This window comes from Coenobita brevimanus, chromosome 112 (genome assembly GCF_032717465.1).
Source record: "Coenobita brevimanus isolate Jiangsu-jjx chromosome 112, ASM3271746v2, whole genome shotgun sequence".
Lineage (NCBI taxonomy): Eukaryota > Metazoa > Arthropoda > Malacostraca > Decapoda > Coenobitidae > Coenobita > Coenobita brevimanus.
Genome location: NC_137065.1, coordinates 17,696,610 through 17,718,740, shown reverse-complemented (window position 1 = coordinate 17,718,740; position 22,131 = coordinate 17,696,610). Strand labels below are relative to the sequence as shown.

Here is a 22,131-nt window from a genome sequence, read left to right as displayed (position 1 = left end):
TGATTCAGCCAGTGCATCCCCCATAACATTATTTTGACAAATAATCCAGATCAATACAGGATAGAGGTACTGTCACCACTTGGATCCTCTGACCACAATCTCATCAAAGCCTCATAAGTTAACCCTCCTACACCTTCCCATTCCGAACCTGTCAGGGTGACCGGATGGCACTTTGACAGGGCAGACTGGGATGGATTTAGAAATTATCTTGCTGATGTTCCATGGCAGTCTTTCTTCTCTAGTGATCCCAATTCTACCCAGTCCCACATTTGCAACTTAATACTAGCTGGTATGGATTTATTCATACCAAGTCAACAATTCACTAAAAGATCAAACTCTCCAAAATGGTTTGATGGCAATTGTGCCAGAGCAACAGCCCAAAAGTCATTAGCATATAACTCTTACTTAAAATCAAAAACATCTGAATCGTTCTCCCAATTTAAAATTGCTAGAAATCATGCAAAAGCTGTATTAAATCTATCTAAATCAAACTTTCTTCAAAAGCAAGCATCAGAACTACTTAACAACCCTAATGACAATAGAATATTCTGGTCAACTCTTAATTCTTTCAATAATAACTTTAACAAGTCATCTTCCATTCCCCCACTAAAATCTTCAGATGGCAATATTACAAATGACCCACGTGGGAAAGCAGATATCTTTGCTAGTACCTTTGCAAGAAACTCTACCATAGATGATACCACCCAGAATGTCTCAGTACTGGAACTTGATTCTCCCGAAATTACCCCCACTTAAAATACCGACAAGATTCGTAAAATCCATCCTAGACAATTTACCTACCAACAAAGCTCCAGGCCCAGATGGAATTCCGCCAATTGTTTTGAAAAAGTGTTCCCCTGAACTTGCCTCTGTCCTAGCCAAATTATTCAGACCATGCATACGTACTTCTTTGTTCCCAAATTCATGGAAAGAAGCCAATATCCACCCAGTTCCGAAGGAAGGAAGTTCGTCTGACCCCTCCAATTACAGACCAATAGCTGTCACATCATCTCTTGGTAAGGTATTTGAAACTTTAATTAATAAGCATATTGTTAAACATCTTGAATCCAACAACTTAATTAGTGATAGATAATACGGTTTTCGCCACGAAAGATCCACCATTGACATGCTCAATCTCTTAACTCATACCATCCATCAATCAATTGATCTTTTTGGAGAAACTCATGCTGTAGCTCTTGATATCTCTAAAGCTTTCGACAGAGTATGGCACCGTTCCCTGCTGTCCAAACTCCCTTGCTATGGACTAACGTCTTTTGTTCCTTTGATTTCTTCTTATCTTAGTGACAGGATAATAAGAGTAAAAGTAGATGATGTATATTCGAATTTCCACTCAATTAACGCCGGCGTGCCGCAGGGATCGGTTCTGGCGCCGACCCTGTTTCTGGTTCATATTAATGATCTCTTATCTGTCACTCACAATACCGTTCACTCATATGCAGATGACTCAACACTACATAGTTCATTCACACTCAGACATCCATTTACAAAGTCTAATATCTCTACCTCTCAACTCAGTACAGCCATCTCCATAAATCAAGATCTAGCTACAATCAGTGAATGGGGACAAAACAACCTTGTCTCTTTTAATGCTAGTAAAACTATATATATACAGATTACTAATAGACAGATATTGCCAGATTCGTACATTACCTTCAGTGCTACTAATATTCCCATCTCCAAAAGTATTGAAATTCTTGTTGTCTCACTTAACAGTGCCCTCAGCTGGACCTCTCATGTCAGATCACTTGCTAAAACCGCCTCAAAGAAACTTGGATTATTGTACAGAGTCCGTAACTTCTTCGCCGATGAGCAGTTAGCTATAATTTATAAAAGTCATGTGCACTCTCAGCTAGAATATTGCTCACCCTTGTGGAATGGATGTGGAGAGGTTGCATTAAGACAACTAGACAAAATTCAGAATAAAGCTGTTAGAATCATTAACAACCCTGCCATTACATATAAACTACCTCCCCTGCAAGTAAGAAGGAATGTTGCCTCCCTTGCATTATTTTACAGATATTTTTTTGGCAAATGCTCAGACGAAGTTGCGTCCATGGTGCCACCTCTCCATGCCTTCCCTCGTGCTACACGGGCATCTGGTAGCGCTCATGACTGGAATGTCACTCAGCCATATTGCAGAACTTCTGCCTATCAGAATTCTTTCATTCCCCGAACTGCATCTCTCTGGAACTCGCTTCCCCAGAGTTGTTTTCCTCCAAATTTCAATCCACAACTATTCAAGTCTAACTGTTACAGATATTTTATGAATAGAGGACACCAGTAATCTGGTGTATGGATTATTTTTTTTTTTCCATTTGTTTTTCCTTCCTCCGTTCTGTTATTTAAAAAAAAAATACTAATATAATGTAAATATTACGAATTTTTGCCAACTCTGTTTCTTCGTTTGTATGCTCTCTGTTTTCTAAAAACTAATTGGCCTGTTGATGGATTTAGTACATTTTAACTTCTGTTGTAAGTAAAGATTGATATACTGATGCTAAATATGTTTCAAGATTTTTCTTGCTTTGCTTTATTTACCTTTTTCGTATTTCAACAACTCTCTATCTCTTGCCAGACGCCTCAATCCCTTAAAGGGTGCCTACAAACAAACACCTCCGTGTCGCCCTGTCCAATGCCATTTCATCGCCCCTGCTCCCAGCTCACGTCCCCCTCTCTCATAATTATGCCTCTCAACTCCATCCCTTTATCTCATCATCAACCTCCCACTCCCTTTCTCCCTCTCAGCCTTACTCGCATACACTCTCCTCGTTTGTCTCGTGCTCTGCATCTCTCCACATGGCCAAACCACCTCAGTGTATTTCTCCTAACACTTTCGATCACATCCACATCCGCACCCTAACGTTCCTTCACTTCCTCATTCCTCAGCCTGTCTCTCCACGTAACTGCACATGCTTCTCTCACCTCTGGACTTGTGTCCTTCCAACAAGGTCCTAGCTTCATGTACATTCGTTAGGGTTGGTATCACAATACTGTCATGCAACGACTTTTTTTTAACTGCTATGCTCACTGTCATGCAACGACTTTTTTACTTCCATGCTGACTTCTCCGTTCCTTATCACTGCTGTCAAAGAACCAGAACCTTTCTCTTGTCTTGTATGGTACCTTTTCAAGCACTTCACCCTCTAAACTTCTATCTTTACTCATCACACAACTCAAGTACTTAAATGCACTCACATTTTCCAATTCCTTCTCATCCAGCCTCATTGTACACTCCGTGGCTTCATTTCTCTCGAAGACTATAACATTACTCATCCCTACATTCACCTTTAGATTCCGTTTCGTGCACACTTTCCCAAATTCGTTCACCAAGGCTTGCAGTTCCCTTTCGTCTTCACTTAACAATACAGTATCATCTGCAGACAACAGTAGAGGGAGTTTACAAACACTGCCCTCTCTCTTTAGGGTCGCTCCAACATCCACTGTGTATAACCCCATCCCTATACAAACTGAACAACCGTGGGGACTTGACACATTCCTGTTTGAAGCCAACATTCAGACAGAAATAATCAGTTCACAGTCCACATGCACTGCAACCTTAGCCCCTTCATATACAGTATACTGCTCACGGCATTCAGCATGTGATGTTATAAATTTCTATCATTATCATTGTTTGTAGGTTTGTAACCTTTGAATGTGGCCAATCTGCCATTTTGACTTAGAATTTTTTACATGCCGCCTATTGTCCACTAATACACATACTTCAGCAGATTTATTAACTCTTGAAGCTAAGCGGTATAGCACAATAATCCTCTCCTGTATCCTGTTTTTTTCCCCCAAAGTTGCCTGTTTTCAACCCATCAGCAGCTCAGTACCTACAGCACCTAGCTTTCAGTTAACCATCAGAATACTTATCAATCCTTCGTCTCTCCATTGCACGTGTCACCACATCTCCAGGAGGCAAAATGTCAGTAGGTGATGAATAGCAGTAACTTTTAGGGTCATGGCGAGCAGCGTCCCTAAAAGCCATGAGTTGGTGGCTAGGACAAGCTGGCCAAGTGCCATCCTAGACCAGACAGGGCTCCCTGGTTGCACTCACTCGCACTCCATTACACCCCACAACACCTTGACCCACTCCTCCTACTGCCCCATAAATGACTCTCACACCACATACAGTATGAGCAGCTCGCTTACATTACTCTCATTTGCCAAACTCTTTCATCTGTTCCAGAGTGAAACTGTGCCATGTGGTATGTGGAGGGGAGAACCAAGGCTTTTAGGCTACTAGCGAATTATTACTTTCACTTGAGCACATTTTCTATACACATGCCATGAAAGGTCATGTTCTTTTTTATTCAAGTTCGTATTTTATACCCGTCGTTTTCCTCGGCTTTTAGCATCTTGCATATTAATGGCACTTACTTGTCTAAGTTCTTACGTCACTACAAGACTGACAGCAATTTTTTTTTTGTCAAAACAGTTTCTCTTATACTGGAAGGTCATTTCCATTTTCACACAGGCTTGGTTTTTATATCAAGGATTATACACAAGAGCGCAAAATCCCATCGCCTGAAAGATTACTTTTACTTTTCATTCAGTCACTTGTCTTCTATACTAGATGATACAAAACCACTGTACGCTTTTGATCATAAATCTTATTTTCAGTACTTTCCTTATATTCTGTAACAAGTATTCTCTATACTGAATTATTCCTTATTCCTTTGTACCACAGTTTTCCATTTGAATGTGCAAATTTACACTACATGTTACACATCCCCATACACCCACAAAGTGTCAGGCTGGGACAACGTGAATAGTGGTGAGAGGAGTGTGATGCGTTGGTGCCAAGAAGGCAATGGAACGCCGGCTGGGGTGCTGCAAAGGGTGCCCAGGGCTCGTCACTACGCTCTATGTAGTAACTTCCGCTCTCAGATGCCGTCTATCTCCTCGATAAAGACAAAACTGTCATCTCTAATCTGTGCCAGTCATCCTATCACTCAACCCCTTCCCTACACGAATGGGAGGCTCGAGAAGGTTGGAGGTGGCAGGACTCGAGAACCCGCCCGCGGTGGCAAGCGAATCGGTCTGTCAAGAATCAGAAATCATCGTTCCTACCTCTCCTGTTGCCATAGAAAGGCTGGCTTTTTATTTATTTTTTTTGGCTGCACTACCAATTGATCCACTGGACTTTCCAGCAAGTTATTGTACAAGTTCAGCCCTGTGTGAGATTAAAAAGTTTCACCCCATCTTGTTACGGGTAAATCCAAGTCTCCAGGTATTATTCTTGATGCAAAATATTTCTGTTGTTTGTTCATAATAATTCATTTTCAGTTTTCTCCCGACTAAGTTGTCAGACGAAATAGTAATCCAAAGTATATCTTGCCATAAAATTCATTTTTAAGTTGAACGGATAATGAGTCAATGCTATCGTTGAAATTAAAAAAAAAAACTACTGCTGAGTACATTTTTAAAAATATATAGCAATACATTGCCTTCTGTTCTCCGATTTATTTTAGCATCATCATCATCATCCAATCCTGTAATTCCCATGAAGAGCGTAGGAGTCTGGGGCAAGGCAAGTTGGTCCTGGCATTTAAGATGAGTGATCAGCCTTACAAATTCCTGAGTAGCATTACATGAGCAATAAACCCCAACCGTCCCTTGGATACAAACCCGCACAGGCTCACTCAGATTGGTGCACCTTAATTGCCCAGTAAACCACCAGACGCCATAATTTAGTAACATGGTTACAACCCAGCGAGGTTAATGGTTTCCTGGTGTACATGACACGATTTTGCTTTGTCGTCGTCGTTTCGTCGTTTCATCGTTTCATTTTTAAAGGCTCCAGCATGCTTGCATGCGTCGGCCTTTGTCACCTAATGGCGGCTTTCCACACTGCACGATCCTTTGCAGCCTCCCTGTTCACTCCCTTAACCCTGAGGTCACACTTAATGACCTCGTCCCATGTCTTTCTCGGTCTACCCCTCATAACCCCACCCCCAGTATTAACACTTCTCACCTTCCCCACCCAGTTATCACCCCCCATCCTCTCTACATGTCCAAACCATCTCAATCTACCTCTCCTCATCACAACACCAGTACACTCCAGTCCCATCCTACCTCTCAACTCTTCCATCCTAAACCCAGCACCCCCGGACCTTGCACGCAGGGACGCAATACACATCCACCTAATCATTGTCATTTCTGTACGTCTGAGCCGGTGAATATCCTCCTCCTTTACTGCTTAGGTCTCACTGCCATACAGCATTACACTCCTAACACATGCTGCATACAAAGACCCCTTAGCACGTAGGGAGAGCCCTCTCAGTGTCAGAAGAGGCAAGAGCTCCCTGAATTTCTTCCAACCACTTCTCACCCTAGCCCCACCTCCAGCACACAACATGTCTCCCAAATAACAAAACCCCTCCACACACTCAAGAGATTCACCAGCAAGTTCCTTTCACGCCTAACAATTTCCACCTGCTCTCTCCGACACACCGTACACATAAAATCAGCATTATATCGCAGCTTACCTCTGATACCACTACATCTCTTGTTCACCCATTTATCACAAACACCACACAAGATAGAATTACTTCCCAAGCCCTTGTGGCAAACTGCACATGGTCACTCTCCCTCGTCTTTGACAGTACCGCCACCAACCCTAGATATCATCACTTTTGTTTTATCTGCATTTACCCTTAAGCCCTTGTGCCCCATACCATCTCTCCACTTCCTAAACCTTTCCACTGCCTCCCTTTCGTTCTTTGCAATCAACACCAAATTATCAGCCTACAACATCTCCCACGGGAGTCCGTTTCTAAAGTCACGTGAGAGGGCTTCAAGTACAGTTGCCTCAAAGAGTTCCAATACCCCCTGTGTTACCTCCTGTCAAGATGTGGCAACATCGCAGAAGTAGCGTAACTATGAATAAACGGCCATTGGTCTTGTCAGACCCATGTCCGTTCATTCATAGATAGTTACGCTACTACCGCGATGTTGCCACATCTTGACAGGAGGTAACACAGGGGGTATTGGAACTCTTTGAGGCAACTGTACCATGATAAACAACATGGGACTCAAAACTGACCCCTGATGCACACCAACGTTCACGGAAAACTCATCACTCAAATCTCCATTCACTCTTATCTGGGTGCGAGCACCCACATACATAGCCATACCCACCCTAACCAGCCACTCCTCCAAGCCTAGCTTTCTCATTGCCCACTTCACCACCTCTCTAGGGACTCTGTCAAAGGCCTTTTCCAAATCAACCAAAACAAATTACTGATCCTTTCTCCTACCAATATATTTTTCCTGAAGCTGCCGAACAATGAATATGGCATCAGTGGTCCCCCTACCTGGCATAAACCCAAACTGCATCTCATCAATATTCACTCTTTCTCTAACCGTACCTTCTAAAACTCTCTCCATTACCTTCATTATCTGATCTAAAAGCTTGTCACTCAGTGTAGAATCACCCGTAGACAGAAGGAAAAGGAAAATGAAGGAAAGAAAGACAGCAGAGAAAGGAGGGAAAGAAGGAAGGAAGACAGAAAAGGGTAATCATCCGACAGCAGCACTACATCGAGTGGGTGGATGGCAAGAGCCCCCACCTATGTCACCTGGCAAACTATTTTCCACCAAAACTACGCGTATTCAATATTTAGTATTGTTCAGTAATGCCAGGTAAATCACAGTCATCAATAAGGGCGATAGTTTCTTACTTAATAAGCTTAATTCACAAGGAATGGAAGAATGGGTTGGTAAGGAGGGAGAGAGAGAGAGAGACAGACAGACAGACAGACAGACAGACAGACAGAGACAGAGACGGAGACAGAGAGGGGGAGAGACAGAGACAGAGGGGGGGAGAGAGAGAGAGAGAGAGAGACAGAGAGAGAGAGAGACAGAGACAGAGGGGGGGAAAGAGAGAGAGAGAGAGAGAGAGAGAGAGAGAGAGAGAGCGAGAGAAAATTGTTATAAAAAAAAAAAAAAAGTTCCCAGTCTTGTCCACATCAGCAGATTTAATTAATACTGCTTATTTGTTTCAGATCGGGACGTGGAGCGACACCCGAGGATTAGAAACAGTGGCGGCCAAGTACACGAGCCACATGACTGACCGGTTGATGGCGAATAAGTCCTACATCGTTGTATCCATACTGGTACGGGTATACCTTGTTTCCCTTCTCCCCTGCCTCTCTACACACGTCTCTGTCTCTGTCTCTGTCTGTCTGTCTGTCTGTCTGTCTGTCTGTCTGTCTCTCTCTCTCTCTCTCTCTCTCTCTCTCTCTCTCTCTCTCTCTCTCTCTCTCTCTCTCTTTCACTCAATAACGACTTAGCTATGTTTGGCCAGTGGATAATAAGGCGATGTGGATAGATTATCTTTGGGATGATGCAGCGGCTTTACTTATATGTTCATAGGAGGAGCCGTTCTTGATGGTGAGGAAAGACGGTAACTACACTGGCAATGATCGTTACGAGGGATACGCCAAAGACCTGGCTGACCTCCTGGCATCCTTCCTTCGATTCAACTGTGAGTATTCAAGTTTTAATTCTTTTATCAGAGGCCAAGAAGATATGTGTCTGGGGTAAAGGTATCATGTCTTTGGTATTTATGGATGTTACTCGGTTGATATCTAAGGATGATTGTTAGGAGAGCTATACTAATGACCTCAATGGCTTCTTGGCCTGCTTGTTCAGAAACCGCTGTGAGTATTCATCTATTTTATGGTTTTCTTGGACGTGCGTAGTGTATTTGTGTGTGGTTATGAGTGCGTTATCCTTTTGACAAGCACTGGGAGCGCGATGTAAATCTTTGGGATAGTTTGATTGAAGGCTTTCCTAAGGATTTCACTAACCCGTTCACCTCTTTCCACTGAAATGAATGTGAGTATCCGGTGTGTGTGTGTGTGTGTGTGTGTGTGTGTGTGTGTGTGTGTGTGTGTGTGTGTGTGTGTGTGTGTGTGTGTGTGTGTGTGTGTGTGTGTGTGTGTGTGTGAGGCGGTGGCTCAATCGGTAGAGAGGTGGCCTGCAGTCCTTACGGACCCAGGTTCGAATCCCGGCTGGGGCAGGGAACAGTTTAAGGATTTGAATTTCATTAAATCAGGCTTTACTGATCTACCAGAAGACCCGCCGACATGTCGTAAAAATACCCCCGCTACTACCAATACACCAGTCCTGTATGAGACAGCCCTAGCATGTATTCAATATGGACGGTGGGTGTTAGCGCCGAAGTGGTGACATGTAGAGGTGTATGGTATGTAGGAGGACTGCTGGGCCTTGATAGCAGGCTGTGAAGCCTATGCCCAGAGTCGGACACATAAAAAAAAAAAAAAAAAATTACTTTGATAGCAAATTGTGTGAGATTACTCTGAATGTAGAATAATACGCTGAAGACTCAATAAACCATCCTACAAAACACACACACACACACACACACACACACACACACACACAGATCCATCCGACAAAAGTACTCATCTATATGACATTTTGTTGCAAGTACAGTAAAGATAACAGGTAAAGTGAATCATATGGTTATTAACATTTTCCCTGCTTTGGACGCACTTTAATGCTTCATTCTTTCTAAGCCTTACCACTTTTTTCCAATTGAGTGAATTTCTTGCAGTCAAAGGTTATTTCTGATAGCTGTCAACTCACTGATATACTGGATCTCCCATCGATGAAGAAAATCGTCTCATCGTAATCGGTATAAATTAAGTTACGGCGTTCATACTAGGGGGAACATATTTTATTTTCTGAGGCATCGGGATAATGTTCTTTGACTTAGTGGCAAGTACTCAAACTCTAGCATTAGTACTTCACTGAGAGAAATGAGATATTTGTCAAATTAGAAAAAAAAAAAAAAACTCTACTACGATGGTGTACTCTTTAGTATATTTTTGTTACTCCAGACGATGTTCATTAGGATGACAGGGCAATCAGTAAAACAAATTATTAAATCTTGGGTGGAAAATGTCAAAAGCTAAAGTATGAACGGCAAGAAAGGGGAATGACGTTGCCTTGGAGGAGAAATGAACTCTCAGAATGCTGTTATTTAATGTAACATTACATTTCTTGTTAGATTTTTCTCAGTCACAGACTTCTCTTATTGAATACCAGCTATTTGATTCACTTAGTAACCTCTTAATTCCTATACCGGAACGCCGAATCGTTTCAGCTTGTAAAGGACATTACAGTTTTTGTTAATCACTTGTTTCTCATTCTACAAGCATGCTAGCTAGTTTCGGTATACTACACGTATCCCGGACTGCCTTGGAGAGAGTTCCAAAAACTTGAACTCTTTCTTACAACTTATCCTTCCACTTACACTGTTAGCCTTTTGTTTTCTTTGGGTTCCTCTCATCACAACCTTACCACCTCAGCTTGTCCTATCGCTCCAGTAAGGCCTGTGGACCCTCCCAAGCAATAGTGGCTGTGGCACTTTCGAGCTCCTGATTGAGAGGCCTCCAGGCAGTCCTTCACTGATTTTTCGTGGAATGAATATTGCTTCAATGGCCGAAAGCCATCTGAGTATGCCTTGCACATTACACAGGGTATTCTCTCAGGCATGGAAGCATACATTCCTTACTGTTATCATGTGACTGACGGAAAAAAAAAATCGCCCTTGTCCTAATGCTGTCCTCAAAATGCAGAAGGCCTACAAAAGGTACTGGAGCAACCCACCCTCGAATTCTATCTCCCTTTTGTTTCTGCCCAAACCTATGTTAAGTCTGTTCTCTGCTCTGCTAAAAATAATTTCATTTGTACGAAGTACTCTGAACTCACCGACTCAAATTCTTCTCACTAATTCTGGCACCTTACCAATAACATTTTTAACAACTTTATCTTATTCCATTCTATTTCCCTCTGATGATTCAGCAACTGTTTCTCTCACTGAAAAAAGCCCCCATTGCTAAGACTTTCTTCCCCAATTCCACCTTAAACGATTCTGGTGCTGTTCCTCTATCTCTTCCCCCCTCTGACTTCCTCATGACTGACATTAAAACTTCTCCAGCTGATCTACTTTCCATCTGCACTGGCCTCACTACTAACAAGGCATATGGGCCTGATGAAGTCCCCCCTGTTATCCCCCAAAATTATGCTTCTGTGCTTCCACCCTGCCTAGGAAAGCTTGTTCACCTTTGTTTGTCGACTTATACCTCTCTTTCTTGCTGGAAATGTGCGCTCATTTTGCTTGTCCGAAAGAAATGTGACCATTCCCAGCCCATTAACTGTTGCCCAATCCTATATATCAGTTGTACAGTTACGCCCAAAAGTCAAGCACATTCTAGGAACCCAGAAGAACCTGAACCAATGAATCTGAAACAGTATGTATAAATGACCCGTTCTGACATGTGGCTCTCAGCAGGTGCGTCGTTGGCTGGAGGGGGACGCGGGAGTGACGGGGTGAGTGGAGCAAACCACAGACTAGAGGTGCCTAATATACAGTATTTACTTAACACACAAGACTCACTCTCTCTCTAAAGAATTTCACCCTCTGCCCTCCCTCATTTCTCAGCTCACCTTCTGACCTTCCCTCTTCAGCCGAGTTGAACATAATATAGGAGGATAAGATATTGCCATCCACGTTGGTGTTGCCTAAATTTGTGCAATGTTAGGCTATATAATGTGACAGAACAGTAAGAGTGACGCGTATGGGAACAAGAAGCGGTGCCAAGGCACAGCAAATCCGTCATCGGCAGTCATTTTAGTGCTGACGTATAAACACAACAGGATATCTGGTCATAGATGTCACACATCAAATTTGGAGTAAATCGGGTGAAAATTGACGATTTTATGACCATCTGAAATTTTAGGCTCCACCCACCTGACACTGACCCCCCCCTACCGGAAACTGGAGGGTGACCCTCCCTGTTGTAGTGAGGCACGTTATAGGATGCAGGCTTGGAAGATGCACCTTTAGGTTTTGGTTTCATGTCGATATGACGAATTTGAAAAGAGTTATGGCGAAATAACGATTTTTTTTTTTTACATTTTTCTGGCCTACGGACTGGACCTTGGCCCAGTTTGGACCAAATTTAATCGGGTGATCAGATGGTCATAGCCCATCATCCTTGTAATTTTAGTCAAAATCGCTCCAGTACGGTAGTTTTCGCGTAAAGTTGTTAACAGACAGTGACAGTCAAACAAACCGAGTGAAAATAGCCGTCCCAGAGCCCCTCCGGGGCGGGGACCGGTAATGAATGCTATTTAAAGCAAAGATATACAAAGTTGTATGTATAGCAATATCCGACGTGATCCAAGACATGAAACGGAAGAGAGAGAGAGAGAGAGGAGTCCTCCACCTGTCACCGTCATTGAATCACCTTGCTACACCTGTCATTTGTTCCAAAAAACATTGGCCAGCTCAGTTACTACCCAGAGTGGTTGGTGGACTTTAATTCATATATTAACCGCTCATGATAATCAGCGTTAATACATATTTTCACAAAGCATGCGTAAAATATGAGGAACGAGGTAAGTGACATCTCCAGATAGCTTTTCACACTACACGACAATGGTTAAGTCATCATTCAATGGATCATGAATAATACACTTGGCAGAAACATATTATTAGACCATATGATGCTCTAATCACGAGTGACATATACTATAGTTAACAATAATTTATTATGTTTAGTAGCCATCCCCAACAATATAATTATCTATTTCCTTGTCATCGCCCCCCCCCCTTCACCACACCTAAACTCACCACACCCCCACCCTCCAATTCGACTCCTCACACTCTTCACAGCCCATTCCCCACACTGCTCTTTCCCCTAACCTATCACACCCCAAAACACCATACGCTGTGCATGACAAGTGTAGGTGGAAGGGAAGAGCAGGAATATACGGGAGATAGCGTTTTGGTTGTAGCTCATACATGGATTATCATATGGGGTCAATAGTACTCGTAATTGGAACAGGTAATTTATTCCTGTAATATTAGAATGTAAAGGCATATATAGTCTGCCACAATGTTATCTCACTGCCATGCATAAATAAGTTGTTCTTTTTCTAAGTCAATAGTTTCCTGACAATGTAATAATGTTACTGAAACTTTCGTAATAACAAATTGCAGTAAGACAGACATAATATGAGCGGAAAACCTTGCAGCAAACGTTGGAAATATAGTAGCAGATGACCTCTGCACAGCGAGACGTTATATAATATTACCTGTAGTGTAAGAAATCACAATCAGTAGTATTGCTAAAGGACGCCAGGCAATAACCCAATTTCATAATACTTCATATACATTATATTTACGTCTATTACATAATAGTATACGTAATGGCTCATTGGTATCACAGTGGGCACGCTTTGTCATCCATATTACAACTAATGTAATAAAATTTCAGGGTCCCGTTATTAAGTACAGTAAATCCGGCCGATAGAGACGTATTATGGAATGGAAATATAATTATGTTACTGCCACGATTTCTGTAGTCTTATACTATAAACATTCTGTGATAGTTGGCCGCCTGTTAGTCTTTTTAGTTCCGTTTGGGACGGACGTTTTCGTCGGTTCAGGGTTCCACTCATCTCGCAGCAGTAGTCCAGTCATAGCCTCGTCCACACCTCTTGAGAACCCCGAGCCTTCATACCACGAGTGCAGGTCCAAGGTGAGTTCTTTTGAGCATTTATTTTATTCCGATATGTACGTGTATAAATGTGTAATACATTCGCTAAATAAATGTTGATCAAAATATTTGGAACTGTTCTATGGCCCCATGTTATTCTCGGTTATTTTTCAGGCGATTTTTGAAATTCAAAGTACTGTGGGTTCTGGAAGGTATTAGGAATGTGATAGTATCATGTATTCTAATTTACAGTAACCTTACCTACCCTAACCTAACCTACCAACATATATTTAACTAACCAGGGGGGCTCCACCCCCCAAAGCCATAAAGGTAACAACTGCCATTATAGTTTTATATTCCAAACAGTACTGGAATATAGAACCAGAATATTGGCATAATAAGTCACGCCTATATCATATATTTGATGTTTTCTATGTATATCATTAAAAGCATTTCGTAGAGAACTTAAGGTTACCTGATACAAAGTAAATCTAGCCATTACAGGGTTCTTAACTACTAAGGAACCACAATCCTTTGATTATTCAGAATTTTAATACAATTTGGCAGATTTAAATGTCTTATAACAGCTGGTATACTGGATAAGACGGAAACATGCATATTTAACAAAGGACTGAAGGAAATCTCTGATTATCTATACTGTAGAGCTCAGGGATAAGGCTGGCTAAACAGAATGTGAAATCAGATACTGTGGGTCCCAGAAAAATTATTATTGGTTCTTATTTTGTGCAAGATTCCTACATAGGATTTTCAAGAAGAATAAAGTACAATTGTGCAAGAATCCAGGACATTATTATTATGGGTCAATTGCATTTTCCTAAGCAACCATAGGAGAGGCCAAAATGGTTGAATCAGTCTGTTACCCCCCCCCCCCGTCACTAACGTAGCTAGGATAGATGCGGAATTAAAACCTTCTCAGACAAATGACTTATTGGATGAGAAAAATGAACTGAACACAAATTGTGGGACTTGGATACTGTGGGAATTAATCCTGAAAAAAGAATCCCTGAAGAGAAAATAACTATGGATATGCATGATAAGTCTTTGGAATGTAAAGATGGACAGTATTAGGTTGGAGTATTGTGGAAGTTAAACCATTTGGAGATAACAAATCACCAGGCAGCTAAGGCTCAGTTAAATTCTCTTCTAAGAAATTTGAGGCGCAACCCAGAACATCTAACAGTATATGATAATATCATAAAGGATAAATTGAAGAATAAAATTACGGAAGAGGTAGAATTCCCTGTTAATCATAGGGCTTGACATTATTTACCACATCATGTTTTAAGCAAGGATTCAGTAACAACTCCCATAAGGATAGTTTTTAATTGTTGTAGTGAAGTGTCCAGAGCATTAGCTAGCTTGAACGACTGCCAATATTGTGGACCTACGCTAACAGAGAAGTTGGGGAATATGTTATTAAGATTTAGGGAGAAACCTTATGCTTATACAGTAGGCATTAGTAAGGCTTTTCTCAGAATAGGATTGACAGAAGAGGATAGAAAAATTGCAAAATTACTCTGGCCTTAAGACCTTCAAAATGAGGATAGTCCTTTGAAAACCTACTGTTTCAGGTTGGTGCTCTTTGGCTCTTGTGCTAGCTCTTTCTTACTATGCAACACTTTGAAGTATCATTTTGAAAACGCCAAATGCCCAGAAAGAAGGCAGGCCTTCTATACAGATAACTTAAACCGTGTTTCTGATACAGGGGTGGAAGCATTGAAGGCTTATGAAGTAGCCAATTCGGAATGTGGGAAGGCAAATTTGCCGTTACGGAGTTGGAATACAAATTCAACACTTTTAAAGAATAGATACAAGAGGACTATCCTAATACTGACATTCCTCAAACTCAAAATGTGTTGGGTCTTAACTTGGATACAAGGGCTGATGAAATAGGTCTAAAACCAATTAAGTTCTCTGACGTAACGCTCACGAAGAGAGTCCTTGTTAAGTCAGGTCTCCATGTTATTTGACCCAGTAGGATTGGTCAGCCCCAGAGTTATTAGGGGCAAATTTTTAGTGTAAGAGACTTGGAGAGAAAGGTTGGACTGGGACACTGAATTGGGTGAGACATATGTGGAACAATGGGAACAGATTAGAAAAGGAAATTGAAAAAGCATCAAGGATATGTATTCCCAGGCAGATACCCAGTAATGAGCAGTCACATTTGCATATATTTTGTGATGCTTCTCAATAGGCATATGGGCCAGTAGCTTATTGTGCAACAAGAGATTGTAGTCAAATTATTACGTCCAAAGCCAGAGTTGCACCAATTAAATGAAGAACCCTACCTCGAATGGAATTGGCTTCCATAGAAGTACGAACTGAATTGGTCAGGTATTTAACCACTACCCTTGACACTCAGGTTGAGGATATTTATATGTGGACTGGTGGTGAGACAGTAAAATTTAATATCTGCAATAGGGTGAAAACCATAAAAGAACCGTATTCCAAACTTATATTTATGTATGTATCCTCCAATCAAAATCCAGCTGATCTGCTCTCGAGAGGCGCAACAATACAGAGATTGAGCAGAGATGACCTGTGGTTCAAGGGTCCTAAATGGTTAATTACTAAAGAATGGCCTGAACAGAAACAATATAATATTGCTGAGGATAGTGTTGTAAACCTGGATCCTATAGTACCTGAGTCAGATGTGATAGAGATCAGTAGATTTTCATCAATAAGACAATTTCTTAACACTACTAAATTAGCTACAAAACATTTAAATAAGAAAGTGAAGTTTGTGGAGTTTGATCCCATGGAATATTTTGTGAAAGCTTCACGGAAAATATTACATATGGATTTTTGACCTTTCATGCCAAGCAACTAGCACCAGTAAGAAGCTGATAAGAGATTTAGGATTATTCTTAGGCAGAAAGGGTCTAATCAGGTGCTGTGGCAGAATAGTAAAAGCTGATTTGCCTCTCCAAACTAGACATCCTAAACTGTTACGCAAGAGTGATAATTATGTACAAGTAACTGTTAAGGAAGTCCATGAGTTAACTCTTCATGGAAATGGGCCGCAGACTTTGGCCTGAGTCAGAGAAAGGTATTGGATTTCTAGGAGTAGACAGGTTGTAAAGAAATGTTTCAGGAGTTGCATTATATGTAGGAGGTATGAACAATGACCAAATGACTATCCCAGACCACCTGCTTTACCAAAGGATAGGGTAAATATTAATCGGCCCTTTAAAGTAAGTGGAGATAATTACACAGGGGCTATAACTGTAATGGGTGAAGGAACTCTCCACATATTTGTATATATGTTTGCTTACTTCCACCAGACTTAAATTCAGAGACATTCCTGAACATATTCAGAAGATTTGCAGCTAAACAATCTTGTCCTAGTAAATTAATAAGCGACAACGGAACCAATTTTGTTGCAGCATCACACCTACTTTTAAGTACAGTGAATGAGCCAGAGGTTAAGTCTACCCTGAGAATCCGAAATTGTGCCTGCCAGTTCATAGCTCCCAGAGCCCCATGGCAAAATGGATTCACTGAAAGAATGATTGGTATTGTGAAGAAATGCCTTAAGAAAACCTTACACAGAACTTAGATCACTAGAGAATATTAGTGAACAGTAATAACTGAAACTGAGGGTAGAATTAATGATAGCATTTTAATTACCCGGATGATACTAGTGTATGAATTGAAGCCTTGACACCAGCTCACATTTTGCATGGCAGAAATCTCCATCCTGTGCCTTATGTTGATATCCAGGAGGAAGTAGATGACCCCATCATTGAGAATAACAAACTAGGACAACATCTACATGGGGGATATCAACGTTTGAAAAAAAGTAATGGACATCTGGAATAAACACTGGGGTGAAGATTATCTTTTTAGCCTAAGAAAATGGTTTTGTGGGGCTCAAACTCCCGGTAACAAGTCAATCATAAACATAGGATATGTTGTCTTAGTAAAAACAGACCAACCAAGATCCCAGTGGCCATTAGCTAAAGTCATCTTCACACATCCAGATTCGGAGGGGGCACTGAGACTTGTTAAAATTAAATGTAAGGGACATATCAACATCAAATCCATTGATAGATCGGTGCCCCTTGAATTAATGGTTATCCCTGAAACTGTGAATGGCGGAGAACAGTTGAGTCAAGATGCGCGACCTTAGAAGAGCTGCAGCACAGGGTCCTCAAGACTTGTGGAGAGATCTTCTGGCTAAGGGTCACAGTACATAGTACGGCATATCATTCTTCACCCAGCCCCAAACCGGTGGTAACTATTTCCCCCCAGATCGCGATATCTTGTGTTTAGCAACAAAATGTGCAAGATTAAAATAGTTGTCCCTGTTGAAAGCTGAGGAAATTTCCAGAGAATGTTTATTACCAGTTCAAGTGGGTTATTTACCCAGGGATCTGCTTTAGTTTCTGGTTAGTAATGCTTATTATTATTCAATTAAATGCTATTGCATTTAACATCTATGGACAAATATAATGTAAATACATGTATAAATACTCAGAAGGTTAGGATTTTTCCACAGTACCTGACTGTGTATGCTCAATGTGCTGATGTGGAAAACGGGAAAAGGTATTATTCCTTAATATAAATAAGATTATTATATGATATTATTTGAAAATAAGATTGGTTTGTCAAATAGAGTCTTCCTTGTAAATTTTGGGAGGTAATTCCGTGGATTTAAGTAACTGTAATTACATAATATGTGGCATCTCTGAATCCTATGAGCGAGAAAGATAGACCATTGCTCACTCAGTTGCTCAAGCACGTTCAAGCTGCACGCTGTGCTGTAAATAAGTTGCACCAGGATGCTTGGATAGACCCTTGCAAAGTTTACCAAGACCGCTAGCCAGTTGTCATTTGTCATTCCGACACGATATAGCTACTGTAAGTATCCTCAGGGATTTGGCCAATTGAGGGGAACTAGCTAGGATATGAGGAGAAAGAATAGTCGAGTTAGGGTTAGTTATAGCCACTCATCTACGGAGACTCCTAATATTTAGTTTAACCTGGTGTTAATGGAGTAATAACTTCAAACCAAGTTTTTTTTTTTACATAACTGCATATATCAGCTTATCTGTTAAATACTAACATAAGTAAATGACAAGGTCTATAGCATACTTATGCAATAACCACAATGTGTGAAGTGTTATGGCAGGCCTTTGTTATGTTAGTAATACTTTGTTTAGACTAATTTCGGTATTTTTCCCAGTCCAGTATGCTTATAGCAGGTTGTAAGTCATGTTGAAGATTATTCTTGCAACAATAATAAATTGTATAATACATTTTAATTTTACTAGGACTTGTATATCTACATTTCACAGTATATGACAAGCTGCTACTTGATCATGAGTTAACTAATGTTCCAGAACCTGTTCCTGTAACGACTGCATTTTATTCAGCATTTTTAAGTGTCATACAGTCATGTCGACTGTGAAGATATGATTTACTAAAAGTGTTATATGTATTCTTATTACACTTCACAGAATGCCAGGTAATTGTACCAATGCTCCACATGCCATCGCTACCCATGGCCGGATTATTGAGCTGTGAGAAGGTGGTATGCCGGCAGCTGGTATCGCATATCAACTAGGACTACACCGAATGGCAGTTATCCGATGGATAAGGCGATGGCAGGAGGATGGGACAGTTGAAACTAGAGCTCTAACTGGTCAACCCCGAGTCAACAGTAAATGAAGATAACCAGATCTTACAAGCAATCCGTGAAAAACCTAAATCAACAGCTGCCAGCTTAACTGCTGAATTGCGACTGGCATGCCACCATATCCCAGTAAAACGATGCCTTTATACAAATGAGACTGCATTTTCGGGTTCCAGCGGTTAAGGAAAAGTTAAATTGACAACAGTTAGAAGCTAGAGTAGGTTTTGCACTAGAACATTTGCCAGTGACAGCTGACTATTGGAAGTCTGCCATCTTCTGTGATGAAAACACATTCTGTACAGTACCAGCCAAGGAGAGATATGTTTGGAGGCCCGTAAATAGTAGATATAATGAGGAATGCATTCAAGAATGTCCTATCAGTGGCAGAGTACGCACATCTTTCTGGTGCTGAATATCATCATATGGACCAGGAGAACTGGTGAAAATAGCGGGATGCCTCATTGCAGATCAATACGTTAGGATCCTGGAAGCGGTCCTACTACCAACAGTGCGGACCATGGTATTTCCTACCTCTTACCTATCAGATTCGTACAGGATGTGACCCCTATCCACATGAGTTGGACTGTTCGAAAATGGCTGGAACATCACTCAGAGCTTCACGTAATGAACTGGCCACCGAAGGGATGCAATTTAAACCCAATAGAAAACCTATAGGCCATGATGTCTCACGTCTGGGATGTGAGTGAAAACAACTATTAAAGCTATAGAGCAGAATGCATACGATGTGTGGAAATCTATTAGATGCATGGACAGTTATTGCTACAAGCTTGTAGAGTCAATGCCACGACTAGTAATGGAAGTTGTGAATGTTCGAGGTGGTTGGAGCTTCTACTGCGTGTGGGAAACATATGTATTGTGTACGATAACCAAGTTGCATATCTTTCCTAGCAATATAACATAGATCATAGGTATTACTATTAATGTATGCCACGATCGTAAGGGCTATGTCCATTACTCAAGACATAGGATAGTGTGTGTCCTCGATTTGCGTCCAAGCATATCATGTATAACATATCTCTTCTTATTCTTGCTATAGTGCCATATGGTCCTCGTTACCTGGCGCATTCCTCTGTGTCAGTTCATTCAGATCATCAGCAACAGAACTGCTGGCCACTGTATACATTGCACACATATTGCATATTAGTAGTTAATAATTTGCTACAACTACACAGTTACATAACTTATATCTGTATACGTATTTACCAACAAAAGAAATATTCGCTTGAAAAGGGATGTGTCCTTATATAGTTCTTACTGCATGTTTTAAATATATCAATGCATATTACATTAGACACTTGTATTCTAATAAAAGGATCTTGAAAATATATTACTTCCATAAATGATCACAATGCGGTCATAACAATAGATTAGTTGTAATATAGACGAGAATGCGTGCCGACCATGTGATACCAATGAGTTGTTACGTATACCCTTATGTAATTAATACTCGAGAATATAATATAGTATTTTCTCGTGTATTTATTATATAATGGTATATATTTTTTTATATAATGGTATATGTAACAACTCATTTTATATCTTATAAGATGTGAAATATTAGAACGAGGGGTTATTTCCTGGCATTGTATTAGCATTACTATTGCTTATGGTTAAGTTTTACACTACAGTTAATATTAGTATAATGTTCTGTCTGACAATGAAGAGATCTTCTGCTGCCATAATGACAACAGATTGCTTATGAGGTTCTTCGCTCATACTATACCTGTTTCTGTGCAATTAGTTGTTACTAATTTTCGGTGAAATCATTATATTGTTTCAGGAAACTATTGCCTTAAAATTAGCTAACAACTTCTTATGCCTAAACTATGACAAGGTAATGATCAGTGAAATGATATGGACCATGTAATAATATTGTAATAGATTAAATATGTTTTTACAATATATTATGGCAGTAGCCTACCAAAGTATCTATTACAATTAAGATTACTAGCGAAACCATATAATCATCTGCTACTAATATACCATATATGAGCTGCAACCAGTATGATGTTTCCCGTATACTCATGCTCTTCCTTTCCACCTACACTTGCCACGCATAGGGTGTGGGTCTGGGGTTTGAAGATGTGCTACAATGGGGGAAAAGAGGGGTGTGGGGAATGGGGTTTTCTCAGACGGAGGGTGCGGGGAGTCGAGTTGAAAGACTGAGGTGTCGTGTGTTATGGGGAGGCTGTGGCTCAATCGGTAGAGAGTTGGTCTGCAGTCCTAGCGGACACGGGTTCAAATCCCGCTGGGGCAGGGAACAGTTTAAGGATTTGAATTTCAAAAATATTAGACTTTACTGATCTACCAGAAGACCCGCCGACATGTCGTAAAAATACCCCCGCTAATACCAATACATCAGTCCTGTATGAGACAGCCCTAGCATGTATTCAGTATGGACGGTGGGTGTTAGCGCCGAAGTTGTGACATGTAGAGGTGTGCGGTACATAGGAGGACTACTGGGCCCTGAAAGTAGGCTGTGAAGCCTATACCCAGAGTTGGTTAAAAAATAAAAAAAAAAATAAAAAAAAGGATGATGGGAGGTGGGGGGGGGGTCTGTGGCGAAGACAAGGAACGGTATTGTGGGTGATGGCTCCTACACATTATTAGATATTATTAACGTTTCTATATGACACTGCCATAACTATATCGTCATGTGGCCTATGTTTCAGCCAGGTGTATTATCCTTGCTCGGTTGAATGATGGCATAACCATTCCCGTGCGTCACTTACCTTATTATTGATACTTTACACGTTTAGTGAAAATATGTATTATAAATGGATATCATGTGCTTCTAAGTTATGGAATAAACTTTCAAATACCACATTGCCTAGTAACTAAGCACGCGAATGTTTTGTGGAATTAATGACAAGTGGAGCAAGGTGAATT

The 22,131-nt window shown here is 40.9% G+C and overlaps 1 protein-coding gene across 1 annotated transcript in view; it reads left to right on the top strand.

Annotated features, from left to right (window-relative positions):
* The window catches only part of LOC145418128 (glutamate receptor 1-like), a 722,099-nt gene that overhangs the window by 493,283 nt on the left and 206,685 nt on the right, over window positions 1-22,131 (top strand). Inside the window, exons 10-11 of the mRNA XM_080286652.1 lie at window positions 8,031-8,141; window positions 8,401-8,512. Of these exons, the coding sequence (XP_080142778.1) occupies window positions 8,031-8,141; window positions 8,401-8,512 (223 nt within the window). The remainder of the gene's footprint in view (window positions 1-8,030; window positions 8,142-8,400; window positions 8,513-22,131) is intronic.